The sequence below is a fragment of the Eulemur rufifrons genome, chromosome 17 (assembly GCF_041146395.1).
Source record: "Eulemur rufifrons isolate Redbay chromosome 17, OSU_ERuf_1, whole genome shotgun sequence".
Taxonomy (NCBI): domain Eukaryota; kingdom Metazoa; phylum Chordata; class Mammalia; order Primates; family Lemuridae; genus Eulemur; species Eulemur rufifrons.
The window spans coordinates 11456307-11477282 of NC_090999.1; the positions used below are offsets into that span (position 1 = coordinate 11456307).

A 20976-nucleotide genomic window follows, 5' to 3' on the forward strand; every position below is an offset into this window, starting at 1 on the left:
AGCAGCCAGGCAATCCTCTGTATCTTGTAAACTATCCTTACAACCAACCTGTAAGTGAGCTACTATGTATTGTTCCTGTTTAACAGATGAGGACGTGAGGGCCCAGATACATTAACTGTATCTTGCTCAAGGTCACAGAACAAATGCACAGTGGAACAGGGAAGTAACGCATGGAACTGAGAAGGCTCCTACTGTGAGGTGATATACAGACAGAACACTCTGGATTGGAACACAGAGACCATTTCAAAGATGAGTGGGAAAGCACATCAGGGCAGTATTATGGATCCCTAAATGCCAAGGTGCATAAAAAGAAATAGCTAACAAGCAGCTTTGGTTTCCATGTGAAACTCCTTGGGTCTAAGGAGTTTAGAGTCCTATTTTCTCTCTCAACCCCTTCAGCTGTTTCTAAATTAGTACCCACTAAGTGATTCCATAATCTCATCAATCTCAGCTTCTCAAACCTAAATTACTGCATGTGCCCATGATAATCATGACTGTGGCTACCATTTGCTGAGCTATCACCGTGTGCCAGGCGCTAAATTAAGCACTCTGCCTTCACTGTCTCACTTAGTCTCCACCATGTGAGCTCCTCTCCATCCCCCCAACCCCTGCAAGTGGGGACTAGTGTTATCTCCACTTTACACAAGAGAAAACTGAGGCTGTAAAGGGTCTAAAGCCCGGCAGATCTCCTGCTCGTTACGACCACCATAGCATCTTGCAATGTTCTTTGGTAGCAATTATCAATTGCAATTAATTTATGATGTTGGTAATACTGACTCCCCATTAGACTTTAAATTCCATGAAGGAATTCTTCGACACCACTCTGTCTTCAGTAGCTCAGAGAGCTTGACATCTGGAGGCACATAAAAATATTGAATGAATAAATGAATATAAACAGCAAGCATCCAAATATCAAAAATAGTCAATAGTGGTAATTTAATATCACCATATTTATTCACTTGTCTCAATGTTTCTATATATTACATATTGGCAATAATCAGCATGCACACTTTTATATGCATAAAAATATATAAAATGATAAACAAAAAGCTCTCTTAAAAATTTGGAAACCAATTTCATCTATATGGAATAGTTTTTGCTTTATTTTTTTCTTTCTTGCAAATGGGCAGTAAACTGTCTTCAAAATTAGGTAATTAGGAATTATGCCTCATATAGTCCAAGACTTTCTAGAATGGGAAGTCAGTATTTCATGTAGGATTCCTTCTGGCAAACTTGGGCCTTAATACTTGAATTCCCTAAGGGGAGCCCTGGATCCCCAAGAACCTAGTACAGGCATTGCTCCCACAGGACCTGCCAGCACTTGGGATACCAGTGGAGACCAGGACCAAGGCCCCTAAACTGAGTAGGGCAAGAATGGGAAGATCAACGGATACTCAACCTTCACATAAGAAATCAGAGAAGAATGAGTCCCTTGTCTGTATTTTCCAAGTTCTTGTAGGGCCACCTCACTGCTGGAGAACAGTTTCAGATATTGCAGTCTTCTCTCAAACACACGTATACGCACAAACACACACACACACCCCTTTCTAGTCACTTTTTAGGTTTTTCACATCTCTATGAATTCACGCTGCAATAATTGTTTCCAAAGATATTTAGATTTCTGTCATAATACCTCCAGAGAATATACATTATTTCACACTATTTATGATTTTTTAAAATCTATAGGAAATGGAAACTGAAGCCAAACAATATTTTTCAGAAAGTTAGCTATGTCAACATTCTATATTGGAATGAAAAAAAAAAGGATGAGGTGGCGAGGGTGGGTATATTCACACCTAATGGATGTGGTGCACACTGTCTGGGGGATGGTCACACTTGTAGCTCTGACTCGGGCAGTGCAAAGGCAATATATGTAACCTAAATGTTCGTACCCCCTTAATATTCTGAAATAAAAAGAAAGGATTTGTTATAACCTAAGTTGTCACCTGGCAACCATGACAAACAGCTGCTGCAACGATCACACCTATAAATATGCTTTGGCCTGGAGACCTTTCATTCTCAGCTAGTGACTAAGGGTCTCATGCTCGCTATTGGTAGTGGACATCTGTCGATGCTAATTCCTGTCGAATTTTTCTTAGAAAGGTCAGTCAGTATCTGGTTACAGATTTTAACATTTCTTAGAGTAATGTGCTAGAATTTTTTTTAATCCTGTGGATACTAATGTACCTTGCTGTGTGCGTGTGTTTGTGTGTGAGTGTACGTAGGCAGAGAAACAAAATAAAAACACGGATATATTTCTCTGCATGAGCGCTCACAGAATTAGAACCATGACAAAGCAAATGAGATTTGTCAAGTGGAGGATTAAATAAGCAAACACAAGATTAAGAAATTACATAGCACTCAACCTGAAGTCTTCACTTTCCCAGGCCAATTAGCCACGTGACAACTCCTCCCAACGCCCGGGAGGCGCCAGCCGAGAGCCTGGGTTTTCTGCCCAGAGAAGCTGAGCCCCACCTTCCCAGGGCAGCTTAGTGTTCTATTTGGGGCCCGCTCTCTTTTTACACCACGTTGGAAACAAATCAGAGATCAGTTACTTTGTGAGACTGTCCCTTTCCCCGTCCATCTCAAACGACTACGTCCCTGAGTGGTCATCAGTTATCAGACCTGCCCGCATCACCGGGACGGCTGACACTAAACTGCCCATCGCGTCACTGAGGTTTTACAGTTCCAAGTTTCTGTGAACAACATGCCAGTTAGAAGTCACTTTCCATCCTTTTTAATGCTGTTAACTTTTTTAATAACTAGGCTTGCATAAGCCCAGGGCATGAACAGTGTGAATTCCATCACTAGCTCGGGACAAGCACCTACGTGAGACTTGCGGGAGATTAAACACCTTTGCATTTGTGAACGCTAAGATTTGCTTCCATCCCTATCCCTGAGGGAAGAAAAGATTCCTAGTTTATCCCTGAAGGACAGATAATATCAGATAAGTCAAGGAACATTCCTCCAGGAAAATAGAAAACTGTTATTGTGAAGCAAGTTTGCTAATTTGGATTTAAACCCTTCCTTGTATTCTACTTGGGATCTACAATTTCAATCAATTACAATCCAGGTTTTACTGTAGTTGGAGTCAAAAGTAAATGTCCCCTCCCTGTTCTTTAACCTTTGGCCTAGTTATATGAAACCCGCAACATTAAAAAATGTTTCTTACACTGCAAAACATTTCACTAACAATATAGTTCCTAATTTTGCTTTCTAGAGAGTGTACCCATCACACTGGGCTTGAGCAGGTATAAACAGACTGAATCATCAAGTTCCTCCAAGGTGTCAATTCAAATCAATTTTGTCTGGAGAATTTGTGATCCACCTTCGCGATACAAAGAGATAACTTCAATTACGATAAACCTGGAGTGCCTACCGCTCATTGAGATAGTCAATCAAGATGCTAGACTGTTTCATTATGGGCCACATTCCCACCTTAGTCCTTTAAAGAATGCATCTCTCATTTATCTTCATATACATCTTATAAGTCAGCCACTGAATGACATAATCAGTGCCTTTCAAAGGAAAACACTCTGACAGAAAGGATCAGGTCCTTATCAGAAAAGATGACAATCTCATTATGATGTATTGATGCTTGCTAAACTTGCCCTCAGCTTCCCTCAAAAGCAGATTTTGAGAATCAGCTACCGTGTGCTTAGTGCGTGTATTAATGGTAAATCAGTCTAATGCAATACTCAGCAACGGCAGGCAGGGAAGATGGGTACTGGCGTGTCCCTGGCGGTGCAGAGGGCACAAACAAGAAAGGGGATGGTGGGAGGTCACATTGCTGAAGTGTTGTGAAGAGTCTGGAGATAGTTTTTGGGAGGCAAGAGATGTGTGGGAGAGAAGTTAGAAATATATAAAAGCACATGAAACGTGCTATTGGGAAGGAAGCTTGTGCCTAGGGTGGGTGAGCACTGGCGGATATTTATGGAGTGAGGGCATATTCCACAAGACGTTATTTCTCCTACTGTTAGGTTCTTTTTTTTTAAATTTTTTTTTTAAGAGACAGGGTCTTGCTCTGTCACTGGAGCATAGTGGCGTCATCATAGCTCACTGCAACTTTGAACTCTCAGGCTCAGGCGATACTCCAGCATCAGCCTCCCGAGTAACTGGGACTACAGGTGCACACCACCACACCTGGCTAAAATTTTTTTGTAGAGATGGGGTCTTGCTCTGTTGCTCAGGCTGGACTCAAACTCCTGGCCTCAAGTGATCCTCCTACCTCAGCCTCCCAAAGCACTGGGACTACAGGCATGACCTGGCCTCTCCTCGTGATACAGAATAGCAATAGGAATTTGCCTAATAAATACCTGAAAAGCACCAGCCCTTCAATATATTTCTAATTATCGTGATAACATTCATTGTATTTTTTTATCTCTTGATTTTATAATTTTAATTTTCTTCCTAATATTTTATAGTTTCTACTTCTAAGATACAGTAGTTTCTGAGGATTTCTATAGCAAAATACCACAAACTATGACTTAAAACAACAGAAATCTATTCTTTCACAGTTCTAAAGCCTAGAAGTCCAAAATCAAGGTGCCTCATCGTATATTTTATATGTGATTTAAGGAGTTCCTCAAAACAGATATTTGAAGAGTTCCTCCAACATGTTTTTCACAGTATTAATTTGCTCAGGAAAACTCATTTTTAAAAATTAGTGTTCCTTTGTGAAATGTAATGCAATGCAAATAAGTGAAGCTGGACTGATCTAGGCTGAACCTTGCTGCACCAGTGAGAGAGATGCCTGCCCATCCACTCCATCCCCTTTCATTTTTGCCTGTTGCAGGCATTCATCTCTGCCTCTAGGGCAGAGCTCAAGTTTCTGTCAGCGGTGCGCAGGAAAACCTAATGGCTGCCACTCGTGTTTTACATGTGACTAAACTGCCAAGCCAGCACACTGGAGATCATCTCATCCGCTAGCCCACACTGTTTTCAGGAAGCCGTGTTCACTAATCAGAACTCACAGGAAGGTGATGTGTGTGTGTGTTCTCACCCACCACGGCTCCCTCAGGTGCAAGGCCATACCCACACCTCTGCTCCTCTCACTCTGGGGCACTGTGTACTGAATCTTCCGGGCAGTAAAATTATTTTAAATGTCTTCTATTTGTTACACAGGCAAACACAGATGCACAGACACACACAGTTTGTAATAATGATTGACAATTATTATTACATTTTCTGTTTGTACTCTACATTTTAGTTACATGAAATAGACTGGGTAAGATCCTCTAGTAAGCTGAAATGCTTTATTCAGCCTCATTTACTTTTCCTCTGTGAGAACCACCCAGAACCACAGGACTAGAACTACTGTGGAACAGCATTTACATGGGCCTGGACATTCCCAGAGTTGTTTCCACCCAGCTAAGTGGATCCACCGGTGGCGCTAAACATTTTATCCCAACCTACTTGGATGCTCATAACCCTAGGGGATGAGTCTTCAGAGAAGTAGCACAGACAAAATGAAACCAATGGAGCCAGCCAGGGTCAAAAGAAAATCACCTGTTATTAATGAACAGTGACTTTTAAATAAACAACATTCAATGGAAGACAGACAGAGAGATACCTTAATCACTGCCCTGAAAGATACTCTATGCTTTGAATTACATTTTGACCAGAACTGAATCTATCATGGACATTCTTCCTTTTTTTCTCTTTTTCCTTGTTCATGTTACCATAATGCATTTTCAATAAAATGGAAAAATGGCTCATCAAAATGTTGGGTTTGTAAAAGGTGATTGCTTTTAAAGACAGATACATGCCATTGCTTCTGATCTATGTAGTCTATAACGAAACCATCCAGTTCTAACAAGGTTTGGGTGATCCCTCTACATACAGTATCACAGCCAGAGGACACCCCAGTCAGAGACTAAGTATATGTTTGGGTTCACCTAATTTTAAAATCAAATTCTTGAACAGAAGATTTTTTGAATACACAGCCAGACAGGCCAGGAATGGATCAACTCTGTGAATTCTGATATGAATCATCCCTTTGGAATTGTAAGAGCAAATGAAATTAATGTTCTTTTAACCAGTTATGCTAAAGAATATGGAGATATAGTAAAACACAAATCACAGTAGCATGGTGGCCACAGATGTCACTGGGAGGCCATGTGGAGGTCTGACTAGGATTTTATAATCTAGAAGGAGTCTATTCACGTTTACTTGAAAATATGAATTCAGAAAAAATCTGAATACCTTTAGCCCTCTACTTCTAAGAAATAAACATTTACTTTCTCACATAATGAATGGATTTAGAAATTGGTATTAACTTGAGAGAGGCATATTTAATGCCGACAATATCCCTTAAAACATCCCTGGTGATAATGATGGGGATGAGAATAGACAGTAGCTATCAGTGACACTTCAGGTACAACACTGTTATAGTGTCAGATCTCAGGACCAAAGTGGTTCCCAGCCAACAGGCCTCCTAATGTGCGGAGAAAGGCCCAGCCTACGTCCATTTTCTGATGCTGTGAGGATATTTAAAATGTAAAATGTCAGACCCAGGTTATTCCAATGTTTGTGGTCCTGTAATGGAAAAGCTTTAAGCCATAAGGAGTTTCATCTTTCATTTATAATGGATTTCTGTGATGTCCCAGGCTGATTTTCAGGCCCTTGGGGACAGCGTGGCCAGAGCAGGTGTCCTGCTGGCCTGCCTCCTGTAGGCTCAGCCGGCTGGATCTTCACTGATGTTATCTTTCTTTAGCAAAGTCAGTAAAATATAGAACCAGAAATTCTGGGTTTAATCAAAGCAAGGGTCTTTGATTTCATTGGAAACATGCAGCTGGAGATCTCATAAATGGGAGTTGGAAGGTAAAGGCAAATTTACTAAAAACAATAGGTGCTGCTACATGTCAGGGCCTAATTTCCTGGGAGTAATTAAACCTTCCATTCTTAGATTTTCATCATGAAGTTTAAAAGGGCTACTATATCCTGTCCTTATATATTGCAAACAATGGCCACTTTTAAGCTGCTTTTTCAGTATCAGATAACATCCCCTTCCTTTATCTAAGATGGTATAGATTAGCTATTAATTCCAAACCATATTAACAAGAAATTGGTATGAATATTCTTAGATTCAGGCTATAACTTTAATGCAGACTAGGGACTTAACAAACCAAGCAGTACACCGCTGGGGTATTCAATGTAATCCAATAAATATTAACTTATGTATAGGTGCTGAGGAAGTTATAAAATTGCCGACAGATTTAGAGCTTGGAACAAAGATTGGTGTTCTTCCATAAAACACACCCCCATGTATTATGCATGATTTCTAGTTTCATTTATTTTAAAAGAAGCAAGAATGTAATGACATAAGTCAAACCCAAGTAAAGGACAATTCTAAAGTTTTATGCTCAATCCCTACCAACCCTTTTCAGTTGTTTTGTCCACACATTTTTTTAAATAGCAGTACTAGCAACTTGCACTTACTGACTCTCTCCAATGCACTGACTTAGTTTTCATGCAGATAAACAGCTGTCTGTATTAAAAATAAGTTCACCTATTATATCAAATGTCAAAGCAACAGTGGTTTAAACAAGAGAGCAGTTCATTTCTCCCTCTTGTCATAGCAGAGTCTAGAGGTCCAGGCTGACATGGGATGTCCATAATGTTAGAGGCCCAGCCCATCTTGTTGCTCAGACACTCTCCAATCACACTGCCACCCCATGGACGAAGATAGTTACTGCAGCTCTTGTTACCCCACCCACATTGCTGCCAGCAGGAAGGGGGAAAGGGAAGGGCATTCCCCTTTCTCTTTAAAGTCAGGGCCTGCAAGTTGCACATACAACTTTCACTCACCTCCCACTGGCTGGAACATAGTCACATGGCCACACTTTGCTTCAAGAGAGTTTAGGAAACATAGTTCAATTGCTGGTGGCCACCATCCAGCTGAAACGTGGGATTCTATTACCCAAGGAAAAAAGGGAAGCTGGGTATTTGAGAACAACCAGCAGAATCTGCCATAACAATACTCTTTTTGATCTCATTTCACCAGTTTACATAATTTATAATTAAATTATGCAAGTACCATAGCAACAACAATGGGCACAAAGAGATTTGAGAATAAACACAACTGACTTAGTGAGCACACGACTCAAATGGTGGAAGCAGTTATACACCAGAGTAGGTTAGGCAAACGTTTTCTGTAAAGGGCCAGATAGTAAATGTTTTCAGCTTTGTTGCCGATACATATGGTCTCTGTACTCAACTCTGCCGTTGTAGCAAGAAGGCAGCCACAGACAGCATGAAAATGAAAGAGCGCGGTTATAATCCAATAAAACTTGATTTACAAAATCAGGCTGCAGGGTGGATTTGGCCCAAGCCACAGGAGTCTGCTAGTTCAGGGTGTCATGGTTTCAGACATGTCACTGTACAGAGATGTTGGAGATCACTGATTAACCCAGCAAGCTACTACTAGGAACTATTAAGAGAGCTTCTACTATAATAGTACCTCCTATTTATTGAGCACATACCAAGTATTAGGAACTACATTAAGAGCTTTATCTATATTCTCTAATCCTCACAACAATCTGACAAGGTGGGCAAAATGCCTCCATTTTCCAGATGAGAAAGCAGACACAGCCAAGAAGTGGCAACACCAGGATCAGAACAGTCTTTCCACCTCCAACCCCCCGGCTCCCAAGCCTGTTCTCTTCCAGACGAAACAATGTTCTTCTACAAAGTTGAATGAGAGATCATCCTTCAGCTAACAATACATGAAATAAATGCACACAATTTCTTGTCATATTACTGGCAAAGGTGTTATGCCAGACTTGACTTGTAAAGTATTACAATGACAAAGTTTTCCCTCTAATCTTAAAAATAGCACTTGCCCTAGATACTCATCCCAGCTTTAGCAAGGAAGCACCTAACCTTCATATTTTCCTAGGTAAAGCTTCCAGGATCTTAAGCGTCAGAACATTGGTAACTTAATGGGGAGGGGATGAAAGTCAAGGTGCCACCAACATCACTGAACATTGGTAGGGTCTTTCAAAGTTTATCTAAATAAGTAAAAAGAAAAATTATCACCCCCTGTTCTCACCCCAGGGAAGGCATAGTCTTCTCTTCCCACACATGGCAGATGGTGCTAATGTGTCATAGTACTCTTTCCAGAAAATTCCCAACAAACCCTCATGATCCTTATCAGAAGCGCCAGGCGCCATTTCCAGTTGGTAAGAGTTGGCATGAGACAGGAAGCTATTTGCCGTCAAATGCTCAACACTTGCCTTATGGGATACAACAGCTTCCAGTTTTCCCCTCTACTGTGCCCAAAGAAAAGGATTATCAGTTACTTCCTTTATCACTGATGCCAATGTTTATTGTATCTTAGTTTATTAAATCTCTTCTTGTTTCAGCAAGCAAGTCTATTCATTCTAGGTTTATAATTTCTCTATGCATGTATTCATTTTATAATAAAATCTATATTGCAAAGCCTTCCTTAGCAAGAACAAATATGCTTCTAAAAGGTAGTTTTCACAATGTTTCAGGATGGAGAAACTATGACTATAGTCACATGTCACTTTACAATGGGGATACATTCCAACAAAAGTCATTAGGCGATTTCGTCTTTATACCAGCATCATGGAGTGCACTTAGACAAACCTGGATGGAATAGCCTACCGTGCACCTAGGCTATAGGGTATAGCCTATTGCTCCTAGGCTACACAGCTGCACAGCATATTACTGTACTGAATGCTGTAGGCAATTGTAACACAATGGTAAGTATTTGTGTATCTAAATATATCTAAACACAGAGAAGGTACCGTAGAAATACAGTATAAAAGATACAAAATGGTATACCTGCATAGTGTGCTTACCAGGAAGGGAGCTTGCAGGACTGGAAGTTGTTGTGGGTGAGTCAATGAGTGACAAGTAAATGTGACGGCCCAGGGCGTCACTGCGCACTACTGAAGACTTAATGAGAACTTAGGCTACATTAAACTTTTAAAAACTTTTTTCTTTCTTCAGTAATAAATTAACCTTAGCTTACCGTAACTATTTTACTTTATAAACTTCTTTAAAAAAAACTTTTTAACTCTTTAGGGTTTTTTTAATTTTTAATTTTTTGTAGACACCGGGTCTCACTATGTTGCCCAAGCTGGTCTTGAACTCCTGGGCTCAAGCGATCCTTCCGCCTCAGCCTCCCAAAGTGCTGTGATTATAGGCATGAGTCACCATGCCTGACCTGACTCTTTTGTAATATCACTGAGCTTAAAACACAAATACATTGTACAGATGTACAAAACTATTTTCTTTCTTTATATCCTTATTAACTTTTTTCTATTTTAAATTTTATTTTACTTTTTAAACTTTTTTGTTAAAAACTAAGACACCAACACACACATTAGCCTAGCCCTACCCAGGGTCAAGATCATGAAGACATCACTAAGCAGCAGGACTTTTTCAGCTCCATTAGAATCTTATGGGACCACTGTCATACGTGTGATCTGTCATTGACCAGAACATCATTATGTAGTGCATGACTGTATTCAGAATTTCTGTTCCGTTTACTCCAATCATGGAGTTTACTCCAATTACTTTGGAGGGAAAGTTATCCACCACTAATGTTATAAGCTACTCCAGAAACATTATGTCACATAATTTGTGATTCCTGCATAGAATGAGTGGTAGAAACTAGTAATTGCTAAGAAATATAAATACATCTATAATCCCCTTACCTAATCTAAAGATGGAGTTTATCATTTTTATAGGTATAATTTTAAGATGCTTCACTGATAGATGGGTTTATTTTCTTTTCAAAATAAAGCACTTGCTTATAGTTCAACCAAAACACCACCTGGTTGCAATGCCACTTCCTGAGTCAGAGGAGTGTTTCTGCACAGCTGCTTCTGTTTTGTTTATAGGCCAGCAAGGAGGCCGCATCCTGATGGTAATTACTATGTGACTCTCATTAACCACCATCACCATCCTGTGTGCGTGTCTGCCCCACTCTGGGAGTACCAGCCTCCACCCACGAAACACTTGCATGTTGAGGACACAGCAATGCTTCATAAATCACTGCTGCCGGGGAGAGAGAACATTCTGGGCTTTGACCCTTTGCACTCACCTATTCCCTTATCAGGCACTCACAGCTGCAATCCCCCCTTCCAAAGCGAAGAATCTGCAGTCTGGCGATGCCTCCCCCAAACACTACTAAGGGCCACAGAACAACATCTTTAATGGCCCTCCATGGTATTTGCCATGGGGTGACAGTTACTCCCAGGGCAGGCTCTCTGCAAAAATGAGGCTGAGGCAGGAAAGAGGGTGTGGCCCGGCCTGGCAGACTCACAGGAGCCTCCCTCTGAGACTAGCATTTCCTTTGTCTCCCTGATGAGCGGGTTACTTCGTCCACATGAAGCCAGGCAACACAGCAGTCCCCTTGGTCATCACGTACCCCGTGTGCATTTCCCAGGAACAAATGGGACATTCCCTACCCCACCGTTTCCCAACTTCTGCCTCAGGACACTGTGACCTGGATGTATTGCCATGCATCGCTACATCCAGGTCTTGCCTCTTCCCTTTGTCAACTGGGGCTCCAGAGACAGCAGGTTCGATGGGTTTGAGAAGGCAGCTCACTGGTGTGAAGAGACCAGGGAGCAGAGAGAAGGTTAAAGAGAAATAGATGAATGAGAGATTATGGGGATAAGCAAGAGTGTGAGAGAGAAATTAGAAAAAATGCAAGTAAGAGCCTATCGGGGTAGAGATGTCTTGCCTAATTTCATCTTCCTCAGAGAAGACACTAGATGAGGTTATTCCTACTAGGCCAGTGTTCCCACAGGAGGTCATTTTTATTTTCCCAGAGTTGACAAGTGGTTTCATAAGAACAGCTGAAAAAATCGTAAGCAGAGTTCTAAAACTCACTTCTGCCTGAAGGTCTTTCTTCTGAGTTTTGGAGGGCTCTTAGTGTACGTTAAGAATGTAGGCTGCAACAGGGCCGACCAGCCACAGAAACAAATCAAACTCCCTGGATTTTAGTTGAAGGAGACATCTGATTGCTGAATAAAATACTGATTTTCAAAGCAATCTTTAAGCACTGTAGGCTGTGCCCCACTTTCTGACAAGCAAAATTGAGGCACTGCGTTTCTTTCTCCGTATCACAAACCCTTAACTGACCTTCTCTAGAATGGAAATGCTTTTCGTGCCCTAGTCTTAAATTTAAAGCTAGGTGAATGGGACACTTCATTGTCTGTGTGTGTGTGTGTGTGTGTGTGTGCGTGTATATACTTAATTTGCACGTGGCAGAGGCTGTTCTCTGAGCCACAGGATGCATTTGTGCAACACAGAAAATGGCACCCTTTACCCAGGAGATGAGCCCGAAGCCAGGACATCTGCTGCTCCAGGGTCAGAGCCTGGGATGACTGGCAGCCCCACACTGGCTCTCTCAGCTGGCTGGCTTAGCACACAACCTATGCAACCATGGGGCGGGGATGGGGGAGGTGTTACAAGGAATGAGGATAAAGGACCTGAAGGGAACAGGATAATAAAGCCACGCAAAAGAAGAACATATGGAAGTGCATTCCAGAGAGTTCTACACACCTTCTAGAGAGGAACTATAATTTTAGCTCCAAACTTTCAAATGGCTCAATCAGAGATGGAAATAGGACCCTTTAGAAGATTCACAGCGCCCATAAGATTAAAGCAAACCAACTATACAAGAGACACGTCCTGAGCCTGCAGTCCTTATGTGGATATTCATCTCCCTGTAAGATGCATTGGGCAACATCTTCGCTTTCCCCCTAAGGGGTAAATACTGCCATTCACTCAAGGAGGTCCGTGCCATAGCACCAACATTCACATGGGCTAAAGCAATCCTAGGAAGTGTCGAAACAAGGTGAACCAAACACTCACCCTTCACAGTCCTATTCCCAAACACAAAGAGCCCATAGACTATCCAGACCAGACCAACCAGGAATGCGCCTGAGAGCTATTTAGGGTGTTGGGCAGGCAACTCCACACCCTCAGTTGAGACCACCACCTAGAGAGAGTGGATACACTGCACGTGTTGAGGACACTCCCTACATTTTATGTCTAGCAATCAGGATATGCCCAAGGGATAGACCACAGATAGTCGAGATGTTTTCACTCAAGTGTGACCTGTTTTGCATTGCTTAAGGAACGCATAACTTATGTGTTATTATTATTATTAACAATCACTTTTGAGAACTTAACAATGAGCCATTCACTAAGCTATTTAATGTGGCTTACCATATTTAATCTATAAAACAAACCTATAAAGCAGGTATTATTATCCCCATTTTACTGATAACAAAATGAAATTCACTTGTCCAGGGTTTCCCAGCTAGGACATGGTGAGGGTAGGATTTGCAGCCAGGATCAAAAACACCTTTGCATCATTCCAAAACCCATGCTCACAGCCACCCTGCAGAATGGTTAAAATGGCTAGACTCGTTTATGCTTAAAAATGTGAGCTTCAATTAACCAGAAAGTTATTCTATGTAAATGAGGATATTCATCAAGAGACTAGACCACTGGAGCATCACCTGCTAGGGAGACAGGTCATCAGACTGCAATTTTTCTGAGAGCAGAGAGAGGCCAGATAGCAAATTTCACCGTAGATATCCTTTCCCCTGACAACTGATAAAATTTTATAACAATAAATATTAAGTAGGCACTTTTTCTCTTTCCATTATTTGGAAAATAAAGCCCCCAAATTCTTTGCTATTATTCTTCCCAAGGGAAAAGTGGGCTCTATTTTCCCTCTCCTCAAATCAGGCTCTTGGGCTGCTCCACCAATAGAACCTGGCTGGAACGATGCTCTGCCGGTTTCCGGGCCTAGGCCTTAGGAAATGAGCACTTTGTACTTCCCATCTTTTGATCCCATCATTCCTCTAATTAGAAAAAACACAGTGCCATAACCCACTCTCATTGATAAATGCAAAGCGATTTTTAATAACAATGGTTAATACAGGTGGACAAATCCAAAGGACAGAATATATTTGCAGGCATTTAAAAATGCATCTAAAATGTTCAGATGCCACTGGGAATGCTTATGAGGGAGAAAAACAGCACACAAGTGTAGGCATCGTACACTTATTATATGATTATAATATTATATGTATTTCTTTGCCAAGAAAATACAACCAAGAAGAACTAGAAAACAATACAACAGTATATTTTTAGGGTTTTAAGCTTACAGTTGATCTTTTCATCTTTTTTTCCCTGATACTACTTTAATATCCCCAAATGAACAGCTATAACATCATTTTGTGGGAAGCTGTTTAATGGGATGTTGTCTTTTAAAACATACTAGTGATAGTGTATGAGATTTGTTCCTCAGGCAAGCCTTTGTGCTCACATACCTTCTGCAGGACCCAGAGTAGCCTGGTGTGGAGAACAGCAAGACGCCCGAATGGATCTGGACACAGGTTTGCCATAAAGGGACAAGGGCAGGGAGCAAGGGGAAGCCCACACAATGAGGCTTTTGTTCTATCAGTCACCAGGACCCACCAGACCGCAGCTGCAGCCCTCCTTGGGTATTGAAAACCAAACAGACCTTCATCACAGTTTAGGGACGGCAGCAAAGAATTAGTCACCCTATGTTTATAAAATAGAAATCAGCTTTAACAGGGCCTTGATTACTGGAAACTAACTGGGGAGCTGCAAGGGTTTAGGAAGCACAGTACTTATTAACTGGTGATTAAGATATCTCACACCAAACAAACTCTATTCCAACAAGGACAGACTGCATTGTTCCACGTGTTCTTAATCAATAGCAAATATTAGCCCAGCTGGGTCAAAGTGGGATTTCAAAAGTGGTAAATATTTTCCATCACCTGGTAGACATTTTCCATGACTGTATAGAAGAGTGGAAGAAAAATAAATCATTAATTCCTTCAACAAATCTTTGCTGAATGTCTATTATGCCTTAGAGATATGTAAATGGAGAAGATGTAACACAGAATTAAATGCTAACTCTCGTCTGGGCCTCAATCAGTTGTGTGCTGGAGCTGAGCACAGGGGCTGAGCACAGGCTCTCGAGAGCCAGTGTCGTGATTCTCTGCTTTCAGTGGCCTCGTGTGGGTGCATGGCGTGCAGTCGTCCACAGTGGGAGTATTTACACCGCAGGAATCAGCAAATGCTAACGCTCAGGGCTTCCCTCCCCAAGGAGCCGGCTGTCCAGCTCTCCCCAGCACATCACTGCCTACAGGGCCCGTGAGGGGCTCCCACTGATCTCCAGCCACTCTCTCCTTTCTCCTGTGCGCCAATCCCACTGGCCTTTCTGGACCCACACCGACCTTCTTTCTGAGTGTTAACCCCGCCGTGCAACTACTATACACAAGTCTATTTGCACAGACGCAGGAGTCAGCTCGCTGCCTTCAAATCGCAACTCCTTCACTTAATGACTGTTTATTTACTTCATCTCTCTGTGCCTATTTCAAAACCAAAGGCAGCATAAGGACTTTTTTAAACATGGAAAAGTTGAAATATGCTCGTTCAGAGGAGTCCATCTCCACTGAAGGTCGAGGCACACAAACGTGAGTTGGAGCAGCCTGGTCAGGTTTCTGTGAGAGGCTTTTCTCATCCTCACCTTATATTTTAAACAAAGGGTATCATCGATGCTAGGCTTTATCCGCAATGTAAATGAAGCCTACCATCTGGCCAACCTGAATTATTAGAACATCTGGATTAAAGAATACATTAAAATCAATTTCTTTTAAACCTTCCAAGAATAAAATGCAATGCAATTACTAATGACATTTCCAAATACAAAACAGACTGTAGTGCTGTAAAAGAGCTTTGGTTTTCTTAAATACAACAGCCTTTTGTATACCCTGAACAGAGAGAGATGGCAACTTCACCCCCTCCCCCCACCCCGAGCAAAGGAATAACGAAAACTTCTCTCAGTGGCCAAAACTGCGAAGTTACAGTTTCATAGGCTCAGGGGGCTTCCAAACAAACGTTTAAGTCTTTACCATATGACAGGTCAAAGGACAGCGCTTCACAGAGTCCTGAATCAGTGGCCAACATTTTGCTTTATAACGTTCCCTACCCCACCCCCAACCCACACACCAGGTCCTCTCTCACATTAGCATTTTTATATCCTTAGCCCTTATTGTCTGGAATTCTCTCACTTACTTATTTTTACCTTGCTGTGTGTCTCTCCCATTCAGGCTGTGTGCCCTGTCACAGCAGGGGCCGAATCCATCACCCTGTTCCCTGGCGTGACAACTGGCTTAAATTCAGAGCTCTATAAATACCTGCCGAGTGAACCAATGGATGTGGGAACGTAACTCTCCACTGCAGGAGGGCTCCCATGACAAGATGCAGTAAGTGCTCAGTCTTGGTGCCTGGGCTCCTTCTCCCTTCCTGACGGCTGGCACAGCCCTCCGCCCAGGCTGCTGAAGGCACTGCAGAGGACCTGCTGGGTCACTGCTCCAAGGTAGGCCCAAAATGACATGGGACAAGGAACCATGGTAGAGCCAGGCCTCTGGCCAGGGTACACTTTTCCTCCTGTCTCTTGATCTCGTCTGCTTCCCGAGTCGCTGCCCCCACTGCTCTTTCCCTCCTCTCTGGCACGCGATGCTCCCTGTTTGGGTTTCTGCCTTCCTCGCCTGCTTCAGAGCGTCATTCTTTGTCACCCTCTAGCCTCCCCTCTGACCTTGAAAATGGCACAGAGCCTCTGCAGGTTCTTACTATGAGAAGAACCTAGTATTGCTGGCAAGGAGGAGGGTCTCCCCTCCGCCTGCCCCCCTCCCAAGCAGTTGGTTCACTCTTGTCCATTTAGTGACTATAAAATGGTGCCTGGGAGCCTTGGACCTTCGGTGCACAAAGCAGGCAATGTTTGGGATGCCTGCGGCACACACCCAGATGCACTCATGAAGCTCCATAGTATTTCGTTCCTAATGATTTTTTAAAAGACCAAACTCAGCGTTCAATGGAAATCAAGCAGGTGGGAGGGGGGAGGAGGGGATTGGTAAATTCATACCTAACAGGTACAACGCACACTATTGGAGGGATGGGCACACTTATAACTTTGACTCAAACGGCACAAAAGCAGTTTATGTAACCAAAATGTTTATACCCCCAAAATATTCTGAAATTAAAAACAAATAACAAAAACTAAAATAAAGACCAAACTCAGGTTTAGCTCACTGGCAGTTACAGAGCAATCCAGGTCACCAAGTCCCAAAACGGGACTAAAGTAACATCAATAAGCCCCAACATGAGATTCAGCTAGAACCTACTGCAGTTGAGCTCTTAGAACAGGCTCTGTCAGCAGATACAAAACTTATAATAGTTATTTCTCTTTTAGACATGGCACCAAAGGACTTGTCCAGTGGCATTTGATCTCAAATTTAGCAAGAGTAAAATTCCCTCTCAATTGTAATATGTTATTTCTAGCCTAGCTCTAAACATTCCCCAGTCTAGGATACCCTTTCTTTCTACACAAATAGAGAAAAAGCAAACAAATGGATGAAGTAAAGCAAAGTATATTGTAAAGAAAACCACCACTGTTAAGAGCTGAAAGTAATCTCATCAAAATAAAACGGGGGTGGGGGGGACAGAATATGCTACTGAAAGGGAATTTCCCATTTTCAATCAAATATGTTATTAACTTTAGTAATAATAATTATATGTGTATATAATATATATTTATGTGGGTATCTATACGCTATATAATATATAGAGAGTATATATACATTCTCCTTGTTTATTTATCCTTTTTAACCAGTAAAAACATTCTTAGAAAAATTCTTATGTTTGTTTAGTCTATATCACAAATTGTTAATTTAAAATATTATCAATAATTAATTACTATTTAATTGTGAAAATATTGTATTTCATTAAACTAACCCTTATCACATTTCTGTCAAATCTCTCCTCCCTTTCAGTCTCTATAATGACCAGCCTCCCTAGATAGGTACTACAAATGTAAAACGGCTTATAAATAGTATTATTCCATTGAACAAGTATTTATTTAGTATTTATTAAAAATGCCTATTCTGTGCAAAATTCTATGCAGAGAGCTGGTGGAAATGCCTAGGTGCCGAGAGAAAGAGGAAAGTTCTGCTTTTGGAAAAGCTGAAATGTCACAGAGGGGATACACACAACACCAGATCAACCCATCACCTCTAAACCAAAACTGACATTTACATGTCTTCGAAAATGTTTTCCTTACTAGTTAGTTAACCCATATCCCACTATGGACACTACCATGAATGTCATCGTCCAGCAACTGATTTACTGTCTCATTTTATGTAGAAAGCTGTTTCATTGTTCAATTAAATGTCAACTTAACGTCGACGTACTGGGAAGGAATTTGTAAGAAAATAAAAGCTAGAAAACGAAAGAGAACATTAGTCTTGAAGGACACTGTTACAACTGATGATAATCACCACCCACACAAACATGCTCCACATACCATGGCTGAAAGGGGATGCTTGTGTTTAATACAATGACAAAAATATATTTTGGTGCTCTTGTTCCTAGAGAGTTACCAGTTTCCACTTTCTCTGACAATAAAGTTCTCAATGACCCCTTTTCCTTGTTTAATAGTTTTCTTTTTACTTCTTCATATCCAAATTTCAGTGACCCCAACTGGAATTCCAATGAAGACATCTGAGTCATGCAAGTTTTGTTAACAGCAATGGGCTCCAATGGACACTTTCCATACGGCTCAGTTGTGCTCACATTAGCAGGAATTCATTGCCAGTTTCCTTTCCCCTCTCTCGATGCCCCCTTCTTAGAATTAGATATTAATAAAATTAATATCTAGAATTAGATATTAATAAAAACACTGATACAATTAATGTACCACATATGGGGGGCCAACTGATCACATTTTCAAAGGTAAGACCTGTGGTTAAAAACAAAAAGTTTTGAAATATCAAAATTGGTATATTGGTCCATTATTTAGCCTCTAGAAATGCTCAACAAGTCTTTAAAATGCAGACAGTTTTTAAAATGTTCATTAGCTTAGATTTCCAACTACTATCATCTAAAGTTAAAAATCCAACATCAAAAAATTCAACTAGACTTTACATTATGTATGGAGAAACACTTTAAAAAAAAATTAAGACTACCACTTCCTCAATCAGGAAAAACATATTTGCATATGTTTTTATGAATATATTATTTGTATCTCTTCAGGTAGTTCATGCCAAAGAAATTTCAGTTTCCTGGAATTAAGGATTGTATTCTTATTTTTTTATTTTAAACTACTTTTTAAATTAGTGATAATATTTTCAAAAAGATAACCAGCTAATGAAACAGACTCAAGAAAAAGTAAGTGCATATATACCATAATTACCTTTTGCCTGGTCCGAAGTCCTCACCTTCAGGCATTTCTGCCCTTTAAAAATAATACCAGTGGAGAAGGCTTTAGCCACCTGCTCCCCACAGCTAATGAGGCCAAACAATAGTTTATTTTCCACCCCAAAGCTGAATATCAGGAGAGGAAAAACCGCAGTAGTGAAGTTCTTTCCTTTTTGGGAAAAAAGCGCTCCTCCCTTACTCAGAAAGTTGGTGTTTACAAACTTCCAAAGCGTCTGCCTGCCTTGAATGAAGCTAGGAGCAGGGTTATTATGACTGCCCCCTTCTAAAAATAACTAGGTCACCTCTTACTCCCAGTACCGTGACAGGCAGCTGGGAGCAAGCGCTGCCCAGCTTCCAGCATTCTCTCTGCAGTCGTGTGAGAAGGTGCCCTGCCCAGCTGCTAACCTTTATTGGATGACTTCACCGAGGCCTGCCTGCCCTTTCCCGCTCCTTTTTTCCCCCTGGCATGAGCACCAGGAGGCTGACACTTCACCCTGGGCTATCAAATCTCCTCTTTTGAGTCACCGGAGGGAGCCGGAGAGCAGAGAGCAAAACGGGCTGTACCTGTGAGAGCCGAGCTTGTTTGTTCCCAGGACGTCCCGCCACTCAGCAAAAAGATCCTTTCTCAAAATAGTGAAAAACAAAGGCCAGTACGCAAGCGGGATTTCAGGGATGTTGTTTTGCAAGAAAATCTTTCTTCAGATCATCTAGATTTCTCAACCCAGAATACACACAAACGTTGAGTCCATGTGTTCATGTGGACAAAATGCTTTCTCCCCCAGATGTCCCTGTCATCGGGCTGTGGGTTCTCATAGCTTACCTCGCTACTGCCTAGGAGTTATCCATGACCAGCTACCCCCACTTCCCTACTGTTTTAAGCATAGGACAAAAGTCACTTCACATCTTGCTTTCAAAAAGGCCCAGAGATGTCTGGGTGCAGTGGCTCCCAGCACTTTGAGAGGCCAGGGTGGGAAGATCACTTGAGGCCAGAAGTTCGAGACTAGCCTGAGCAACATAGTGGGATCCTGTCTCCACAAAAAAGAAAATAAAAAAATTAGCTGCGCATGGTGGTGTGCACCTGTAGTCCCAGCTGCTGGGAGGATCCCTTGAGCCCAGGAGTTTGAGGCTACAGTGAGCTAAAGAACAGAGACCCTGTCTCAAAAAAAAAAAAAAAGCCCAGAGAAATATTACTGAGATCTGAGATTCTTTTAGGAACATACCCTGAAAGCTTGGGATAAAAAATTGAAATCATCTTTTTTCCCTGACTGGGAATATTAGGGGAAGCAGAAAGCAAGATCTAATTATTAAGAAGCAATACCCTGTTAAAAATATGTGTGTTTCATTGATATGTTACAGCTAATCCTAGCAAGATATCTATATTTCATGTTTTACCTTTTATATTTGTCAAAGTGATTTTCTACAGCATTAAGGGGAGTGAAATGTCAAAACAATATAGTATTTGCATAACATTAGCTATTTTGTGATGTGTGTTTGTCACAATTAGAAACAATTCTTTAAAAGATTAAATATTTCACATGAGAACTAATATCTTAGACACTTCAAAGTCTAGGGTTGAGTAGGTCCAGTTACTCAGACACACAACTCAAGTACCAGGAACTTGAAAGAAAATAGTCATAAGCTGAGTTCTGAAGATCAGGGTGTGCAGGAGCCTCTTAGAAGCCAAGCAAT

General features: G+C 41.4%; 1 protein-coding gene across 6 annotated transcripts in view; it reads right to left on the reverse strand.

Moving 5' to 3' along the window:
• The window catches only part of RETREG1 (reticulophagy regulator 1), a 129901-nt gene that overhangs the window by 18380 nt on the left and 90545 nt on the right, over positions 1 to 20976 (reverse strand). The window contains exon 1 of one of the 6 annotated variants that reach the window (XM_069491997.1): positions 19283 to 19704. The exons of the other annotated variants lie outside the window; for them this stretch is intronic. Coding sequence (XP_069348098.1) covers positions 19283 to 19317 — 35 coding nt within the window. The 5' untranslated portion in view covers positions 19318 to 19704. Of the gene's footprint in view, positions 1 to 19282; positions 19705 to 20976 lie in introns of those variants that run through there. 6 annotated transcript variants of the gene reach the window in all.